This window comes from Platalea leucorodia (assembly GCF_965183815.1).
Source record: "Platalea leucorodia genome assembly, chromosome: W".
Lineage (NCBI taxonomy): Eukaryota > Metazoa > Chordata > Aves > Pelecaniformes > Threskiornithidae > Platalea > Platalea leucorodia.
In genome coordinates, this window is record NC_138859.1 from 26,855,869 (window position 1) to 26,875,897 (window position 20,029).

Here is a 20,029-nt window from a genome sequence, read left to right on the forward strand (position 1 = left end):
GTCACCATGGTCAGCCTCCTTATCCCAGAGGACATGAACAACCTCCACTATCAAAAGTGAATTAAGATCCTACTTTGACCCAAGGTATAGTAGTCATCTCTTTATCCATACCTTGAGGGTGGAGTGCGAAATTCCCTCCTAAGTTCAAACTCCAATAATATGGAGGATGACCAAAGAAGGTTTGCACAGAGCTTCACTACTTCTATGAGCAAAGGATGCTCAGAAAAAAAGGAGGATAAGCGGAAAAGAACATTATTTCTGATGACAGCTGTTTCAGACACACTTGGTGTTTTCATTATTTTCAGTTATTTCAGGGCAGAGATGAATGATGAAAGTATTCTAAGTAAATTTGGAAAACACTGAACTCATGCAAAATGAGACAAGAGAACAATATCTCATTAAACAAAGAGTACCTAAAAAAAGTTACAACCTACCAGAGCTTGTGTGTTTCCTAAACTTTGTTTCTAAGACTTTCAAAGGTTTTTCTCAGAGGTGGTTTAATCCATAGGAGCAGACAGTGCTGGAGTAGTTACCAGGGATGAAACAGTCGCAGAGAGGTCCTAGAAAGAGCCTGACTTTACCCTGAGAAAGCAGATGGGGATGCTGATCAAAGACTCCTCCCTGTCCAGAAGGAGACTGGTGAGGAGTATGGTACTCTGACACTGTACATGGTGTCAACAGTCTTCTGAAAAAGAGATCAGAGGCAAAAAAGCATGAAAAACTCACAGATGGAGTCTCTCACCCACCCAGCCACCAAATGACAGAAACCCAACATCCACAACTCTCGCTGTCCCAACGGCTGCTCTCCCATCCTTGCTCCATCGTGCTTGCAAGGTGACACCACAAAAGTACAGCAGAGCTCAGTGGCAGTGGGAGGTAAATCTCAGAAAAGAGCTGGCAGGAGGGGAGATCAGTCCTGAGATACTACAGCAGCAAGCACGAAACTTGACAGTTCACAGGCGCTTCCAAGGGAGCCTTACTGCAGGCCTTTCAAAAAAAATGTGGTTAGAGTTGGAGACCAGTGGCTTATACATCACACACCCCAATAAAAGCAGTGAGCAAAGATGTCAGCGCTTTTGAAAACTGTTGTCAAAAGCTGGGGCTATGCATATGTTAAAGCGAGAAAGAGAAAGAAAAAAGCACCATCACATTTGAGATCTTTGGAGCAGCTCTACTTCAGTAACATAAAGCGATAGCTATGAAAACAGCAGAGTCAGAGGGGTCAGCTTTGTGGTTGGATGAGTTGGTCTCACCAAGCCAACCCATCCTGCAAAGCTTCAGAAGGGAAGAACATGAGAGGACACTAAGTCATCTATCCTGCCTGAACATCACTGCCTTCTCCAGGAAACGGGATTTACTTTTCACACGCAGGTTGCTGAGCCGTTGGGAAGGTGGTGGATCCCCTCTGAGGAGGAGGAAAAAGAGGAAATCTGATGTTGCTGCAGAAGAACTTGTGGATGTTGAGGCTGACTGTATAATGGAAGCTGACCACTCTCAGTAGCAACTTGGAAAAGAAACTTAAAACCATGCTACAACCAACTCATGGTCCCATAGTCACAGTATGAGATTTCACAGAATGGAAAATACCCCTTGGCCTACAGCCCTTCATCTCTGATGCTCAGTGAGGAGAGGGTTGGCTTCTGTCACCCCCTTGTCCATAACCCAGCCCCTGAGACCCTGTGCCTGTGGACACAATTTGGACCAGAGATGTTTCTGTTCATTTGGTAATACACACAGCCTCAAAGTGTGAATCCCCCTTTTGTCCATGGGACCCATGGAACAGTCCATTTTTAACTTTTAAGGATATTCTGTGAAAATAAAAAAAAAAAAAAGAAAAGAAAAAAGAACAGAACCAAAGCATGTTTTTCATGTGAATTTCTTGTGAATGCATGGTATTAGTATCCCAAAAGCTATTAAACTCCTTAGTGACGAGAAACAGATGGAAAATAAGACAAAAGAATTCACAACTCATGTTAGACTGAATTGAATTCCTTTAATTTCACACAATGAATAACATATGAATAGGATTAACTTTTTTTTTTTCCTTTTTTTTTAGTTAAGTGCTCTATACTGTGCTAACCTGATTTGGTAGCAAAAAGACTGAGCTTTGTTTTAGAAAAACATGTTTAAAAACCAACATCTAAGATCATGAAGGAGCATGACATTAAAGCATGCCAGATGTACCTAAGCCTCAAAGAACATCAAGTCCATATTCATTTTTAAATGTACAAAAATGCTTCATGAATAAAAACTGTTACAAAAAGAACATTTCAAACAATGTACAAGTTTTTTCTTGCCTCTATATTCAATAAAATACAAATACATTTTTTTGCTTTAAAATATGTTTACATACAATCAAAGTAGAACATGCAAATTACACTTTAAAAAAGGCTTTTAAAAAACACTTATGAATACAAACTAAAAATTAGCCAGCACGACTTATAGAACAATCTTGTGCCCCATTCGTTTGATTTTTTTAACTTTTTTGAAAGAAAGTATATACATATTTAACATTTCATGTGCATTTATTATTTAAGAAATAGCTTAAAAATAAAGAAAAAGAAAAGTAAAACAAACCAACATGGGATTGAACTGCTTCCCCATGTTGTCCAATTGGCAGCTCTTTTCATGTTTTTACTTTTTTTTTTTCTTTTTCTTTTTTTCTACGTAGTGTTTTATACAACCTAGGCAGGCATCTTAAGGAGATCTCAAATATGTGTCCTTTGTTGAAATGTGCTTCTAATTATCTCAGAACTGCTGCACCCCAGTTTTTGGATAATATGGAAGGAAGAGGCATTGCAAGGGCATGATGTTTGTTTTCTCAATTCAGAAAACCATCCTGTTTTGTTGGGATTTTTCCTTTTTCCTGTCTTTTTTTTGTTGTTCTTTTTATGCTTCAGGATACTACTTAAATGTGCTTAAGTGCAGTCCTGAATCCAGGCCTGTGAAAATAAGAGTTGGGGAAATCCTTGTGTATGGAACAGTGATTCCTGTTTATTCGTCATATTGCTGTAGTGCTCAGAAGCCCCAGTGACGAACCAGCACCTCATTGTACCAGACGCTACCCAAAAAATGTAACAACACAAACAGAATATTCTACATGAATGATCCAAAGCATTGCTGTCAAGTGGAGAGTCATGGGCCATGCTGTAGGATACCCTAGTAGCTGATGACTATTATCGCTTACTTTTTTTTTCTTTTTTTTTCCTTTTTTTTGGTTTTTTTTGACAGTTACCCAAAAACATAGAATCATTAAGTTTGGAAAAGACCCTTAAGATCATCGAGTCCAACCGTTAACCTATCACTGCCAAGTCCATCACTAAACCATGCCCCCAAGCACCACATCTACATGTCTTTTAAATACCTCCAGGGATGGAGGCTCAACCACTTCCCTGGGCAGACTGTTCCAATGCGTGACTACCCTTTCAGTGAAGAAATTTTTCCTAATATCCAACCTAAAGCTCCCCTGGTGCAACTTGAGGCCATTTCCTCTTGTCCTATCACTTGTTACTTGTCAGAAGAGACCGACCCCCACCTCCCTACAACCTCCTTTCAGGTAGTTGTAGAGAGCAATAAGGTCTCCCCTCAGCCTCCTCTTCTCCAGGCTAAACAACCCCAGCTCCCTCAATCTCTTCTCATAAGACTTGTGCTCTAGAACCTTCACCAGCTTCGTTGCCCTTCTTTGGACATGCTCCAGCACCTCCATGTCCTTCTTGTAGTGAGGGGCCCAAAACGGAACACAGTACTCGAGGTGCGGCCTCACCAGTCCCGAATGCAGGGGCACTATCACCTCCCTGGTCCTGCTGGCCACACTATTCCTGATGCAAGCCAGGATGCCATTGGCCCTCTTGGCCACCTGAGCACACTGCTGGCTCATGTTCAGCCGGCTGTCAACCAACACCCCCAGGTCCTTTTCTGCCAGGCAGCTCTCCAGCCACTCTTCCCCAAACCTGTAGCGTTGCATGGGGTTGTTGTGACCCAAGAGCAGGACCCGGCACTTAGCCTTGTTGAACCTCATACAGTTGGCCTTGGCCCAACGATCCAGCCTGTCCAGGTCCCTCTGCAGGGCCTTCCTACCTTCCAGCAGATCAACACTTCCACCCAGCTTGGTGTCATCTGCAAACTTCCTGAGGGTGCACTCAATCCTCTCGTTCAGATCATCGATAAAGATATTAAACAGGACCAGCCCCAACACTGAGCCCTGGGGAACACCACTCGTGACCGGCCGCCAACTGGATTTGACTCCATTCACCACCACTCTCTGGGCTCGGCCATCCAGCCAGTTTTTAACCCAGCAGAGAGTGCACCCATCCAAGCCGTGAGCAGCCAGCTTCTCCAGGAGAATGCTGTGGGAGACAGTGTCAAAGGCCTTATTAAAGTCCAGGTAGACAACATCCACAGCCTTCCCCTCATCCACTAAGCGGGTCACCTTGTCATAGAAGGAGACCAGGTTAGTGAAGCAGGACCTCCCTTTCATAAACCCATGCTGGCTGGGCCTGATCCCCCTGTTTTTCCGCATGTGCCATGTAATGGCACTCAAGATGATGTGCTCCATGACCTTCCCTGGCACATGCAAGGTGCTTCACAGAAAATTTAATATTGAAGGGCTCAAGAAACTGGCAGTATGAAGCTCTTGGAGACACAAGTGGTGGGGTTTTTTTTTTTCTCTCTCATCTCATGCTTGTCCATTCCTGGTTTTATGCTGTGTTGAAGAATACAAGACCTACAGAGAGGATGCAAACCCGTGGCCTCATTTCATATGGCTCACAGCCATGTGATTTTGTTTCATGTTTTTATTGAATTATTCTAAGATATGTGTTAATCTGTGACACAGCAGAGGTATCTGAAAGGTCTTTTTGGTCTTAATAAGCAAAAGGGCTTTCACCCCAGTTTTATACTGTTCTTGGTAATGTGTAGAGAGAATTTAGAGAGTTCCTCAGTAAATCTTCCTAGTGGTAGGGGGAAAAAAAATCAAAAAACTCATTACTGGAATATTTTTGGGTAATAAATTGCAGGAGTGGGATTTTAGCCTTAAGCCCTAAAACTAAATCCTTTATGATCTGCATGTAGTACATCACCTTATAATATTATTTTGTCAGCAACTTGCTTATCATATTTATAGACTATGCAACATGCAGAACACAAATTCTGAGTGCCATTTAACAGTATTTTCAGCCTGCTTTCATATAAATTAACAAGCTAATCTTCCTGACAGCCAGGACTGGCTGCAATGGGCTGTTGTTTGGACAAACAGCCAAGGCTGTACTGCAACACCACACTCTACCAGCACCTTCTTGCCACAAAAAAAAACCCCTTGCGTATCTGGATAGAGCCCATCCTACGCTGACAGCTTGCAGCTACCAAGTCTTGAATGCTACCCTTAGTTTCTCTAGGAGGAGACTAGTACTCTGTAAGGTCTGACATGTCTTGAAGCCATGATGGGCATTCAGTGACAGAATTTGGTCCTTTCAGACCTTTGCTCCACTTGCTACAAATTGAAATGTCCTTCAGTGCTAATAAAGAGATCACTGAAGATAAAACTAAGGATAAGTTGTTGTTTCAGCTTATAAACTACCTGGAATACCAAATTTATAGTTTTTCTTGCATTTTAAGCAACACTGTCAGGCCCAAGGGAGAGATGGAAAAAAAATATTTCTGAATCAACTAAACCTCAGTCCAATGCTTTTTAAGGAAGAAGGGAGGAGCTTGAGGAGGCTTAAGCATTTTTTTCTGTAGGCCTACTTCTTCAGTCAATAACACTGTGCTAATTCAAGAGAACTGAAAAGCAAAATTGGTTGTAACAGAATGAGCAACTGGCCAGTTTATTTCTAAGCTGCATTAATTGGAAAACAAAAAGCGCAAATGAGTATGAAGGATGATGCAAAACAAATTGGAAACAAAATTCTGCAATCCCTCTTATCAGTTTTAAGGAGATAGGATCTCAAGATTTGTTCCAGCCTTTAAAAAAAAAAAAAACGCCCCCTCTCCCAGTCCCCCAACCTAATCCAAACCCCAAATGCATTCAGTTTTAATAAGCTAAGGTGCTATCACAGAAGAAAAATCAGTCTCTAAAAATAATGATGAGGTGTATTTTTACAGTGTCCTTTAACATTATAGTCTTGATATGATTTTTGTAAATAAATAACAGAATAAAAACACATTTTTCTTTGTGGGGACTTCTTTTGTTGGGTTTGTTGTTTTTTTTTTTTTTAGTGTTGTGCTATTTGAAGTTTCCTTGGCAATAAGCCAGTTCAAAGATTTCTCAAAAAAGGGAATAGCAGTTGGCTTGTGAATCATTAAATAATTCCAATTCCCGCTCCCTTGCTGGAATTTTCCCTCCCCCCTCCCATTTTAATATCCATCTTGCCGTGCCAGGTGTTGAGTGTACTGAAGGACTTACTTTAATAAGAAATGAAATAAAGTTGAAAGTACCTATTTCAAATTTCAACAACTGACTTTTTTAAAAGCATTGTTACTGCAATGGAACAGTTTCACGTTCAGTCTTTGTTTTAGTTAAACATTTTAATTGGGCTGTGGAAATGGAGCTCAGGTATTTTACCCAAGTTAAATCAATGACTAACGTACAATTCAAATGAGAAATGTATAATTTGAACTGACCATTTAAAGAGACAATTTGTCACACACAGTTTGCGTCCATGCAGACTGAGAGCTTTATAATTACATTATGTACAAAAAAAAAATTTTTTTAAAAATTATTAAGGCAACCACAACTTGGAGAACATGTCCAAAGTGGCATTAATACAATTGCAGTGGTGATACCCTTTGAACATTTTCATTTTTATTTTCAGATAAGAACACTTATTCCTTTTCTTTTTTAAGAAATAATTGCCAAGAAAGAACCTATTTTCCATAGGGTTTTGTTCTCTATTTTTTTAAAACAATCTACTTATCTATTTTCTTTAAAAGAACATATCAAGGCATTGCTACCCAATGCAAATTATTCGGATCCTGGGTTTCCCATCAATTTCACTGGGAATTGCAGGTGGTAAGAACTGGTAGGCTTGGGCCCTGTCTTTTTACTCTATTTTTTTCTGTCCTATTTTTTTTCTTTTATCTTTTTTATATTCTTTTTTTGGCGATTTTGTCACTACTATAACTATTCCCCAGAAGTGTCTTGCTGTTCTCTACTCATATGTACCGAGCATCAAAACAACTTGGTTGACGGATGACCCCTTTTTCACATACCATTGAAAATGCCAAGCTGCTTCATAGAAACATGCTATCGTAACTGAATATCCATGTACACCTTATTTTAAATGCTGTGATATTCCGTCATTCCTTGGGATAGCACTCAGAATGAGTGTGCGCGTGTGTAAGGCTCTACTTTTCTATTGCCTATATTGCAGCTAGTTGTAACTAGGCAAGTAAATGAGAAAGAAATATATAGTTCTAGCAGGAGTCAAGCATTTTGGGTTATGCTGTCCCAAAGCCTGGTAGGTATATAAAACTGGAAAAAAAAAAAATTCAAACAGATTATAACCAAGATCACAGTTGAGAAAATTAATTTTTTTTTGGTTGTTTTTTTTTGTTTCTTTTTTCTTTTTTACGGTGATTTCTACTATGGTATGGTTACTCTTAGTTTCACCTGGCCTGCCAAACAGAATCGGAGTCGAGCATGCAGCCCTAGTGACAACGTTCAGCTCTCCGCGAGGACAACCTCCTGCCTCCAGGTACGGTATGAGAACAGCAATGCTGAGATGCTGATTAATTCTGGAAACTCTGCAAAGTAGATGCTCTCCCCAACTTTGACACACATACCCTTCCCCCCTTACCCCCCACCTTTCCCGCACCCTTTCCCCCTCTTTCCTGGGGGGGCTGGGGCCAAAGCGATGGAGGAAGATGCGAACCCCGGCTAGCACAGCTCTCCGTGACGAGTTCCAGCCGCCGAAAGGACGAGTCAGTCTGGTGCTGCCACAGGGGCAAAGTGGACCGCGTGCCCCCAGTCCCTCAGTCCCGGCATGCCCTGCTACCGGCACCCAACATCCAACAGGGTGCACCGGCCTTAGGGAAGGCCTTCGCTTTCGCTCCCTCTGCCTTTCCGGTGCCGCTTAACTTTCACGTCCTCCTCTTCCTCCTGCGGGGACTTGCTTTTCCTTTTCCCAACCCGGGGCATCCGGGGCGGAGGGAGAGGGGGCAGAGGGGGGGGAGGAGGGAGAGGAGGTGGTGGAGGTGGCATCTCTCGAGCCATGTGTATGACAGCCTCGATGGTGGCCATGATTGTATCTTGAGTGGCTGCTTGCTCCAATATCAAAGGGTTGAGTGTCGGTCTCTGACCTCTTTTGCTGGGAAGGTCAATGCATTTTTCCAGAACAGGCATTTGGTCTCTGGAGTCTTCGTCAAAGGAGAGGGGTTGCTTCCTAGGACGCCCCCTCTGCTTCTTGACAAAGTTATTGCCTGTCTTTGATTGTCTCTGCAGCCTCTTGGCTTTCAGGATCTTGTTCACGTGATCCAGGTTCTTCTTCGTGGACAGGATCTTGGTGTAGTTGCACATCTTGCGCACCTCGCATTGGATTGCTTCAATTTCACGGCGCTTGAACCGTTTTTTCAGTGGTGGGCTGGCTGTTGGGAGAAAAGAACAGAAACAGGGGTGGGTCAAACAACAGTGAATGGAAACCCTCCTTTGCCCACTTTCAATGTCATGAAGACTAGATGCTTTCAAGCTCAGTAGGCTGAATGCGACTACTGAAGAAGCGATAGCTATGAGAAAGGACTCTACATAGAAAAGCACCTAAAAGAAAGTTAAAATATTATTTATTACAGTCCCAGAAGAATTGCTGTTACCTCCTTTTTTACTGTCCTAGATTAAAACATAACTTTGACTATTAAGCAGTCCTCGGAGATTTCTCTACAGCTCTCCCCTCTTCTAAAGAAACAAAGCTTTTCTACAGCAATGTTTTACCATGGGTTTGCTTCATTCTCATTTCTAAACCTCTAATGGGAGGGAAGGAAGGGCTGCTTAGCATAGCTGTCATATTGGCCCACCGTAACTATTAAACTTTCTATACTCCAAACATATACTCCTGATGTCTTCACCCTGGCCTTTAATTCTTGCCATGGATGCCAGTTAGTACGAAAAGTGTTTGTTACTGAAACTAGTGGGCACAGACAAGCTGTGTGGGTCACTTCACCTGTGGCAGATTCACTTCACCCCTGCCTGAGTTTCTTTACTATCATTTCCGCAGATACTAGATGAAGCTACCCAGTCATATAATTGACTTAAATGGCCCCCGAAGTAAGCTTACTCCTGGTTCAGATCACGTACTTACTTTAGATCTGAATGAAGTCCAAAGTAGTTAAGTCTCTTGCCAAAGTCATGTTGTGAGTCACTGTCAGAGCTGGGAAGAGTATCCAGCATTTCTTGGCTCCTGGTCCTTTGCTTAAGACACAAGACCTTGCTTGTTTTTCTTAAATTGTCTCATTGTCCTTTACTGAACGTGGCATCTGTTCAGAGTTCAGGATTTGCACATGGATTATAAGTAACTACCTCTTTGTGAGAGAAACAGTATGTATTAATTCTGCTATTGCAATAACTGGTGCTCCCTTTCACTCCTATCTGTTCTGCACTGCTGGAAAAGAAATTATGGAGTTCAGAATTTCTTTTCAGTAAAGCATAAAATATCCCACTAAATTAACCTCAGCCCACATCTACTTGCAAACTTAATTTACACCTGACTGTCAAGCAGTCATTTGGGTTTGAAATCCTTGAAGTTTCCAGAGCAGCCAAGATTTTGAGAAAGGTGCATTTAGGGGTTATCACTCCCTTCATGGCTAACAGGCTAATCTTCTAGCAGTAGTTTAAATAAAGTTGCTATTGTAGCATTTTCTGTAGATAACCAGGAGCCATCAAGTGGTAGAATCTCCTCTTGCTCACTATGGGCTATGACAGACTCAGCATACAAACCTCACTTGCTGTCCTCCCCTTTTGGAGAACATAAATTATTGGCTCTTATACCACCATGTTGCTTGGATTCAGCAAAGAACTTGCGTAAACAAACCCAAGTTACAGTGCAAGAAGTAGGAGTGAGTCATAAACAAAACACAGACATATGCTCTCTTGTAAATAAAGACCTGGATGGCCAACTTCCCAAAGTCTGGTTTTCATTAATTACAAAACAAAATATATTTTCCATATGTAATCCATCCCCCATACCAAAAAGTAAAATAAAACCCACTTGCAGTTTGTGATTCACAGAGGACAAAAGAAAAGAGGAATGCAGTCATTTTGGTACCAAAGAAAAAGAGAAAGGAAATGAAATATCCAAGTTGCTCAGGAGAAGCTAATTAGTTGTACAAAATTCCTCTCAAGTAGGTCACCCCTAAAAAGTGTGAATGCAAGAGCCCTAAGGGCAAGTGGCAGTGAGCTATTTCTCAGTCATCTGATCAAAAAAAAGGTTAGATCCCTGTCACACAAAATGATTACTCTCATCTGGCCTCACTGGTGATTGACATATATAGTCCCAATATTTCCAGCCCTAAGCGTTCAACTCCTTTGAGACCCTTCCAGATCCTGAGAGTAGCTTCAGGTCAGAAGATTTAAGAAATCAAACATTTTGCACACTCTTCGTATTCGCTGTCCACCTTTTGCCTTTTATTGCTATTGTGAGGGCACATTTTCAAGACTTTTTTTTTTAAATTCCCATATTCAAGATGCAATTTTTTCCAGAAAGTAAAGCTGAAAATTTTCAGTTGATGATGGAAATCTTGAAGATGGGAATTTTAGCAAAAATACAGGAAAAATTGCAAGGTTCATGGTGAAATCAGGAGATTTGGCATTGCTCTCAACTTTCATTGGAAAGAAAGTAAGCCAAAGGACAGGAAACGAATTTGAAGTAAAGCATTAGCCAAGTATCTGCAAAGATTTTATGTCTTTACTGAGATTTATCTGTAGTCGGTTGTTTCTGCAGCTTAGTATTACCACCCCATCGCAGTCAATGGAGATCTGTCTGTATAGTAGGTAGAGGATGACCTCCTTTTCTAAAATGGGAACTCAATGCAATTTAAGGTCACCATGGACATCCTTCTGACACCTTAATACTGGATAAGGAAGGTGCAGGTCTCCTGTCCATCCTGCCAAATCCAATGGGTGTCTTAGGCACCCAAGAGGTCCAGGTCACCCAAGTTGAGTGTCTTGAGTAGAGCCTGATGGTGAGTAGACAGTGCCTGAGTGGAGCAAAGGTAGGCATCTGCTTTCTGCCAAACTGCCTAGTTCTCCAAAAAAGACAGTTATGGATAGATATCTACACTTACATGTAAATCTATAAGCTGAACACCACTCTCAGTGTCTTCCTTCACATTGTTTAGATACTTTTTTGCCCTCCTAAAACTTTGCAAGCTGACAGTCCGTTTCCTTTTGGACTGAAACTCATTTTCTCATTTAGAAAAAAAAACCTCTATGCTGTTCTATGCTGGCTTACTGCACTAATTTTTCTTTCGTAAATACTTTGAGGCATTTATGACTTTCTCAGGAAGCTTGTTAGAAGCTACTAATAATGCTTTTGCTTTTCTTCCTAGCAAGCCTCTGAACTTGCAAGCTCTAGAAAGTATTTGAGTTGTGCTACATAGTCTGCCAATAGTCAGAATGCATGTACTGAATAATTAATATTTTAAAGGAGATATTAGGAAATCCAATATTATTTTGACTACTGAGAGTCAGGGACATCTGATTCTACATTTGGAGTATGGAGACTATGCGGAAAAGAGTCTGATGGGTCTGCAGGGGAAGATTTGATGAGGTGTGCATATGACAAAATATCAGGGAGATCTGCCAAAATAAACCACTATTGAAGTGAGAGCCATTAGGTGTTATCAACTCATCTGGAAGCTCTTGGTGAGCAATCTTTGATATAAAATATTTTGCTATATTGCCATGTGATATACTGCTCTGCTGAAAACCAAAGCTAAGTACTGATCTTTTCCATTTTATCCAGACAGACCCTGCCCAACCCTGGACCCAAGTTGGTCTGCATTGTTTTTAGGCTTTGTTGTTCTCTTCCTGCGCATACTTTGCTGTTTGCACATGGAAATCTTGCTTTGGGAGGAAGACTTTTGTCTTACACTATCTGGTGGAATTCATCTAAAAGGGGTTGAAGAGGAGGTGGGAAATAGTAACACTATGTCTGCATGCAGACATATGAAAAAGGGAATACGCTCCTACAGAGATGATACAACATGATGGCAACCTCCAGGTGCTGGGGATGCAGGGGGGGGGGACACTTTGCTGCCTGGGTACAGTTATCTCCCTGCAACTCCCCAGGCTGCAGGGCCACACACTGCCTCTGTGAAGACCTGAAGCTATTTGGCACAATCCAGCCTAAACTGAAGAGAAACTAGAAATATTTGATGCAGCCCAGGCTTTTGTATTTTTCCTCCATCCTTTTCTCACTCTCCAAACAACCTCACCTAGCTGCCCCAAACAAGCAAGAACCAGCATTTGTCTTAAAAAACAGCATTACACATTTAAAATAAGGCACATGGAGGCCCGGTGTTTCTCCCTTCCCCGGGGTACACAGATGCAGTGAGGCTCTGTCTCACAGACAGACACAAATTGAAACAGCTGCAGGCCATGCTGGGAAGTCACGGAGGATTGATATGACGCTGGAAATAGCTTCTGAGGCAAAGAGAGAAATCTCTACCAAAAATATACATTTCCCAGGGCAGCTTAAAGCAGGCTGGAGGACCCACTGCAGCACAGTGGTGTTGAATGAGGAGGTGAGCCCAGGTAGATCAGACCCCTTGAAAGTTCTCCATCGCTCCCCTAACTTTATTCTGGATGGCTTTGTTATGTTTGCAGCACTAAAGATCCTTATTGCCTGTCATTCTCCATCCCTTTGGAGTTGCCTGAGGCCACTTGAAAGAACATGACACAGAGAAGACTGTTTGCTCAACAGCTGGGCTCAGTTTGTTGACTTGGTTTGAATGGAGGAATTTTCAAAGAGCTCCCTATTAATTACAGGAAACCCATAGCACTGTCCTGTTTTCCCATTAACACAGTTTCTTTCAGTTTTCAACTAAATTATTTCAACATCTGGGCTACAGATAAACCAACAATTTAATTAGACTTCTGAAAATGGAAAGAATGAACTATGCAGTCAAGCATACACTTTCATCTTGAAACTGATCATAAAATATTTGTGTGCTTTCATTCTCTGCTGCATTAAAAATCTGTCCTTAGTTTATATATAGGAAAGTATTAAAGACTAAACAGACAATCCTGAATTTTTAATATAAAAATTTATCTTTATAGAGGCTACTTTACAGCATGGACCCCTTGTTTTCACTATTTATTCAGGAAATGAGAGGAAAATCAAAAGGAGTGCACTGAAACAGCACTTTCAATTGCATAATTAAATATGTAATCATTCCATAACTCAGTGATACGAATACATTTTTTGTGAATGTGGAATCAAAGGTTTGGCAAGACTATGAAACTCCTAATGGCTGCATGTAGGGAAATTAAGACACAATGCAAGATTAACTTCTCTATCCATGCCCAAGAAAAGGCATGATGATGCCTGAATGATTTGGCTCAATTTTTAACTGTATAAAGTTATCACCTTTCTGATCTGATTCAAAAGAGAAGCACAAAATAGAAGTTGATTGAAAAACATGCTATTCTGACTTATTTATTCTGATATATTTTAAATCACTGTTCATTGCCCCAGACAATTTCACATTTGCAAGACAGAATATTATGCTAAAATCACTGAAGGAATCTCAGCTGCTCCTTAGCTATTTACTGTGTATTCAGCATGTTCGTGCTACAGGGATGGGAACATTCAAATAAATGAACAACGGGGCTGAGAAAGGAACCCAAGAGTCTTGCTTCAGAGTCCTCTGCTAGACCATACAGGCTGGTGCTACTTGTGTCCTCATTATTGCACAGGTGGTGGTTTGTGAATAAAATAGATTTGATATGCCAAGATATGATCATGATAAGAAAGTGTTAGAAAAATTACAGCCTGATTATTACATTAGATGTGCACATTTGCAGCTACTTCTCCAATCAGGAAGAGCAGTACAAGCATATATTGTTCAGTGCAGTGCCAGGAGGAAGAAGATGGGGAAGAAATAGAGGGGATGGAGGGAAACAACATTACCTGCTTCAGATTTTGCTAATGATGAAGATAGGAGAGATAATACTGGAGTTGGCATTGCAACACTGTCAACAGCTGCTGGTTTCCTTCTGGTCATCATGTTACAGGCAGAACTTTCCATTTTACTATGAAGTGAAGTCTGGTCTGCTTTTAAGTGGGGACCTGCAATTCCTGGGGAAGGAAACAAAATTTGGATGAATATTGATAAATAAACCTGTCTGGGGAATATCTAGAAAAGAGTAGTCAGTTGCTGTCCTTGCTACCCCAATATATTTCCATATTTTCCTGTGTATGTGCCTGTAATGTGGTCTTGACACTAGCAAGGATTATGATTGCTATTTTTTTTTTTTTATAATTTTGCTTCAGGATGTACCATCACTGATCTCTGTAAACAATGGTAAACCAACATAATAATTCCATGTTACTACTTTTTATTCTCCAAGCAAAAACACACTCTGATATATGTATAAAGACAGACATGCTTCTTATCTGTATTTAGTGGGATTGTCTATTTGTCATTCTCTGGGTAGCGTATTCTCCACACTCACACACTTCTCTTCTATAATGACTTGACTCAGTGGATGTTTCATCTGAGTAAGGAGCAGGCATCAGGAACAGCCTCAGTATGTAATTACCTCTCTAAAGTACATTACACCTATATTTATTTTTTAGGAATCCCCTTCCTAATGAAAATTTACTTTAAAACTCATTAAAGAGGTGGGAGTTTAAAAAAAAGAACAATTTGTCATACATTTTTCTACCTAGGGATTACAATGCAGAAGAAATGAGCGGTAGAAATATACCAAAGAGGTCAAATATTCCAGAAAAATAAAACTTATGCACTCAGGGCTGGTAGATTCTTCCCTTAACAATGTTTCTCAAACTCTCTTATGATTTGAACCCATTTTGTTTGCTTGTAAACGTGTCAAATTTAAACTGCTGGGATTGAAATTTTACATATTAGATATCTGCCTAATACACCTGAATGTGTATCTACCCATTTATATGTAACATTTATGTGAGTTCGTGTGTGTATACATATTACATATATATGTATAAATATATGAATTTACCAAGTGGAAAGGCAGCTAAAATGCTTCAGTCACTTTGTACAATAAGACTGGGATTTTTTTTTTGCCCATTTTAGAAAACTCCTAGAAGTTGCTGCTTTGTAAAAATCCAGTAGCCCCGCTCTCATGAGACCAGAGCAAAAGTCTGCTAGTGTGAGGACTTTGTGTTGTGTCTTTGCCAACTTTAGAAAACCTCTCCCAGTCTCTGTGATGCTGGGCTTCAACATATCCAGGAGAGTCATTCATTTTTCAAAGGTAATCCTTCATAAATTCCTTCTCTTTTCAAATCTCAACCTGCACATGGGCCTCAGATAAAATGCATCAGATTTTGGCCATTAAATTACATGAAGATTCAAAAATCACAGAGCAGCTGAGATTGGAAGGCTCCTCTTGAGATCACTTAGTCCACCCCACCCTGCTCAAGCAGGGTCAGCTAGAGCAGGTTGCCCTGGACTATGTCTGGTCAGGTTTTGAATATCTCCAAAGAGGGAGACTCCACAACCTCTCTGGGTGACCTGTTCAAGTGCTCAGTCATCCTCACAGTAAAAATATGTTTTGTGATGTTCAGACATAACCTTCTGTGTTTCATTTTGTGCCCACTGCCTCTTGTCCTGTCACTGGGCACCACTGAGAAGAGTCTAGCTCCATCTTCTTTACACTTCCCCATCAGGCATTTGTAGACATGGATAAGATCCCCCTAAGTGTTCTCTTCTCTAGGCTGAACAGTCCCAGCTGTCTCAGCCTTTCCTCATAGGAGAGATGCTCCAGACCCTCAATCATCTTTGTGGCCTTTCGTTGGACTCTCTCCCATATGTCTATGTCTATGTCTCTATTGTACTGAGGAGCCCAGAACTGGACACAGTACTCTAGGTGTGGCCTCACCAGTGCTGAACAAATGGGAAAGATCACCTATCTATCTGCTGGCAACGCTTCTCCTAATGCAGCCCAGGAGGCTGTTGGCCGCCTTTGCTGGAAGGGAACATTGCTGGATCATGGTCAACTTGATGTCCACCAGGACCCCCAGGGCCTTTTCTGTCAAGCTGCTTTCCAGCTGGTCAGCCCCCAACGGGTACTGGTGCATGGGGTTATTCCTCCCCAGGTGCAGGACTTTGCACTTGTCGCTATTGAACTTCATGAGGTTCCTGTCAGCCCATTCCTCCAGCCTGCTGAGGTCCCTCTGGATGACAGCATGATGCTCTGGCATATCAATCACTCCTCCCAGTTTTGTATCTTCTCCAAATTTGCTGAAGGTGCGCTCTACCCCATCACGCAGGTCATTAATTAACATGTTAAATAGTTTTGGCCCCAGTATCAACATCTTGGGTGCACCACTAGTGACTGGCGTCTAGCTGGACTTTCTGCCACTGATCACAACCCTTTGAGCCTGGCAGTTCAACCAGTTTTCAGTACATCTCAGCATACATTTATCTAGTCTGTATTTCATCAGTTTGTCTATAAGGAGGTTATAGGAGACAGTGTTAAAAGTCTTGCTGAAGTTGAGATAAGCAACATCAGGTTGATCAGGCATGATTTTCCCTTCATAAATCTATGCTGACTACTCCTGATCACCTTCGTGTCCTTCATATGTTTGGAAATGCTTTCCAAGATTATTTGCTCTATCACCTTCCCAGGGCTTAAGATGAGGCTGGCCAGCCTATTGCTCTCTGGGTCTTTCTTCTTGCCCTTATTGGACTGACTTTGCTCTCTTCTAGTCCTCAGGATCCTCTCCCAATCACCACGACCTTTCAAAAATAATCGAGTGGTCTCGTAATGACATCAGCCAGCTCCCTCAGCACTTTTGGGTGCATCCTGTCAAGTCCCATGGACTTATGTATGTTCAGTTTGTTTAACTGTTCCCTAACCAGATCCTCCTCCACCAAGAGTAAGTTTCCTTTCCTCACCAGTCTCACAGGCCTGGGATTCCTGAAGGCCAGTCTTACCAGTAAAGATCAAGGCAAAGAAGACAATGAGTACCTCAGTCTTTTGCTGGTCTTTTGCTACCAGGGTCCCTGCTCCATTCAGCAGTGGGCCCACATTTTCCCTGGGCTTCTTTTTGATGCTTATGTACCTGTAACAGTTCTTGTTGCCCTTCTGCCCTTGCTAGATTCAACTCCAGATAGGCTTTGGCTTCCTAAGCTCATCCCTGTATGCTTGGACATTGTCTCTATAGTTCTCCAGGTCACCTGTTCCTGCTTCCACCTCTTTTTTGCTTCCTTTTTATGTCTGACATTACTCAGGAGCTCCTTGGTCATTCATGCAAGTCTCCTGCCACCTTTGCTTGATTTGATTTCCCACTCAGATTTGGTTTGGTATGTGTCCACAATTTCCCTGATCCAAGCCCCAGGCCAGCAGCAAACCTCCTTGGACAGCAGGTCAGGTCAGCAGATGGGGGCCTTTGTCCCCTGCAGAAGTGAGCCCCCACTGCTATCCCTGTCTGCACCTGGATAGCACCTGGTAGTTCCTCAAAGAGTTCCCACAAGTACTCTGATACCTTTCCCAGAAGATCAAGAAGATCTCGAAGCAGAGCCAGAAACTGCTGCACAAACTTCTATGTCTGTTGGCTGCACTCAGCCTCTCCAGATACCAACCAACATTTCCTTGTATTTGCAGCTTGGAGCTGCTATGAACAGTTCCTACCTTTTTCCCTTGCACATGAAATATGAAATATCAGACCTATGGGTTGTCTCAGAAACTGTGGAAGAGATCTCCAGAAGACTCAGGCACAGAAGAACTGCACTGGTGAGAGGAGTCTGAAAGATGGGGCTACAGAGTGGGCCAGTGGGAGATAAGAGTCCTGATGGACCTGTGACCTGATATTAACCTGGGACTTAACAGAGAAGAACAGGTCTGAGTGCAGAAATAGTCAGGAGCGAGACAGAATTACAGGTCATGGCTTGATGGAGATATGCAAAGGAGTTTCTGCCTATTAGACAATACATCCTTCCAGAGCCTCAAATCAAGTATTAAACATCTCAAATTGTATCCATTCAACTTCAGTCTCTCTCTGCTCAGCTTCTCTATTGCAAATGAGAACAATAATATACCCCTCATCTCAAGAGCAGTGCTGCAAAAATAAAATTATCAACATTCATGAAACATTCATCTATTTATACCAAGGCTTAGAAATGTGGAATAAATGAGACATGATGTCACACACTGAATAGCGAAAGGAAAATCCAACTACCAAATAGCTGTTCATTAGGTGAGCGCTATACATCGAATAAAGCAGTGTCCCATAGAATAACTGGGATATTTGACCAGGTAATTACGCCTATGGGATCACAGCACTATGGAACTGTGCATATGCAAAACTGAGGTTTCACCACTCCATAGTGCTTGAGTTTGAGCCTTAACATTATTTATTAATGAATGTAGTTTGTGCACAAGAAATGTGCATATGTGGGTGTATGTATCAATACACATACACATATATGCATGTGCATATGGTACATAATAATGCTAACAACCTCATAAATTCAACATCTGGTTCTAATTAAACTGAAGGGCCTATATAAAGAGCCATATGAAAACACACAGCTGTAACTTGTTGACCTCTATTGATAAAAAAAAAGTCTCTATGAAGCTGTGCTTCAACATATCAAGGGACAGTCATTCATTTTTTCAAAGGTAATCCCTCACAAACCACTTATCCTCTCAAATCTCTACCTGCACACAGTGTTTGCATTAGGGACCTTGATTTATGGATTCCCACTCCTTGGATAGAGAGGCTGACTTCCTGTTGCCGTGGTTACTTGGATCTTGGTTCAAGGTTAAACTGCTCCCAAATCAAAATCAGTGGCAGGCACAGCATCTAACAGCCAGGTTATTGACTACCCTAGGATGCTTAAAGGTCAAAGACCAAAGTACTGCTTACTGCCTTTGGGGTGAGTCAATATTTTCAATATTTTTATTCTGTTTCTTCTGAAGAAGTAGTTGCTGCTCAATTACCACCTATCTGGGTTCAGCAAGGTCATACAAATCACTGAGGAAAATCCTTCCCCTACCAAAGAGATACAAATGTAATGAATTACTTCAAAGTCTACATGGCCCAATTGCAGCTCATCATCGGTGAATCATGGGTTCAGCCATCTGTCTTTTATTTTAGGCACTTGGTTTCTTCAGCCTATATCACTCACCTCACTGAAATTCTCATCTAAATTGAGGAATGGTAGTAATTTATGGATCTGGAGCAGCCAATAAGGAAGAACCATTAGGTTTCTTTCATAGATACCAAAATGCAAACAGAGACTTGGAGGCACATTGGAAACCCACGGAGGTGCAGCGATTTGCTCACAAGGCTGTGATTCACACTGCAGTATTGGGAGGTCTATCCCTTGAGTGGATGGACCTGCTGGCTCAGTATCATCACCTTTCGTTGGACTTTTTCTTCTCATTTGGGGTGCTCTGTTCAGAAAGCCTTACATAAGAAAACCCCCCAGTTCAACCCATCTTTGAATCAAGTGAAAATAAATCATCTGCAACACCATCACAGAGGGCTCAGAGTTTAAGTGTCACACACAAACATCCATGATCACAATGTATTTTATCCTTTGTTGCTGCTCCAGAGAGAGAACAAGATGATGTATATGGGTGGCCGGATTCAGACCTTATTTATTGCCTGTTTGTTGATCTTTGTGCATTTCCTCCAAATTAGAGCCTGCTTCATCCCATGAAAGACCCATACCTTAACTTTCCTGAGTCCTACTGATAGCACAGACAACACTACGTGCACATGCAAGCAAGCAACAGGCAGCAAAACAGGGAGGAAATCAATCTTTATTTGTTTAATGAGAAAGGGCAAAGGGAAAGGACAGCTTCAAAAGCAAGGGCAGACATGAAGGAGAT

General features: G+C 41.6%; 1 protein-coding gene across 1 annotated transcript in view; it reads right to left on the reverse strand.

Moving 5' to 3' along the window:
* Positions 1 to 7,985: 7,985 nt before the first annotated feature.
* Positions 7,986 to 20,029, reverse strand: part of LOC309601557 (SET-binding protein-like) — a gene marked incomplete at its 5' end in the record, with an annotated part of 252,385 nt that continues 240,341 nt past the window's right edge. Inside the window, 2 exon segments of the mRNA XM_082334619.1 lie at positions 7,986 to 8,580; positions 14,118 to 14,285. Coding sequence (XP_082190745.1) covers positions 8,024 to 8,580; positions 14,118 to 14,285 — 725 coding nt within the window. The 3' untranslated portion in view covers positions 7,986 to 8,023.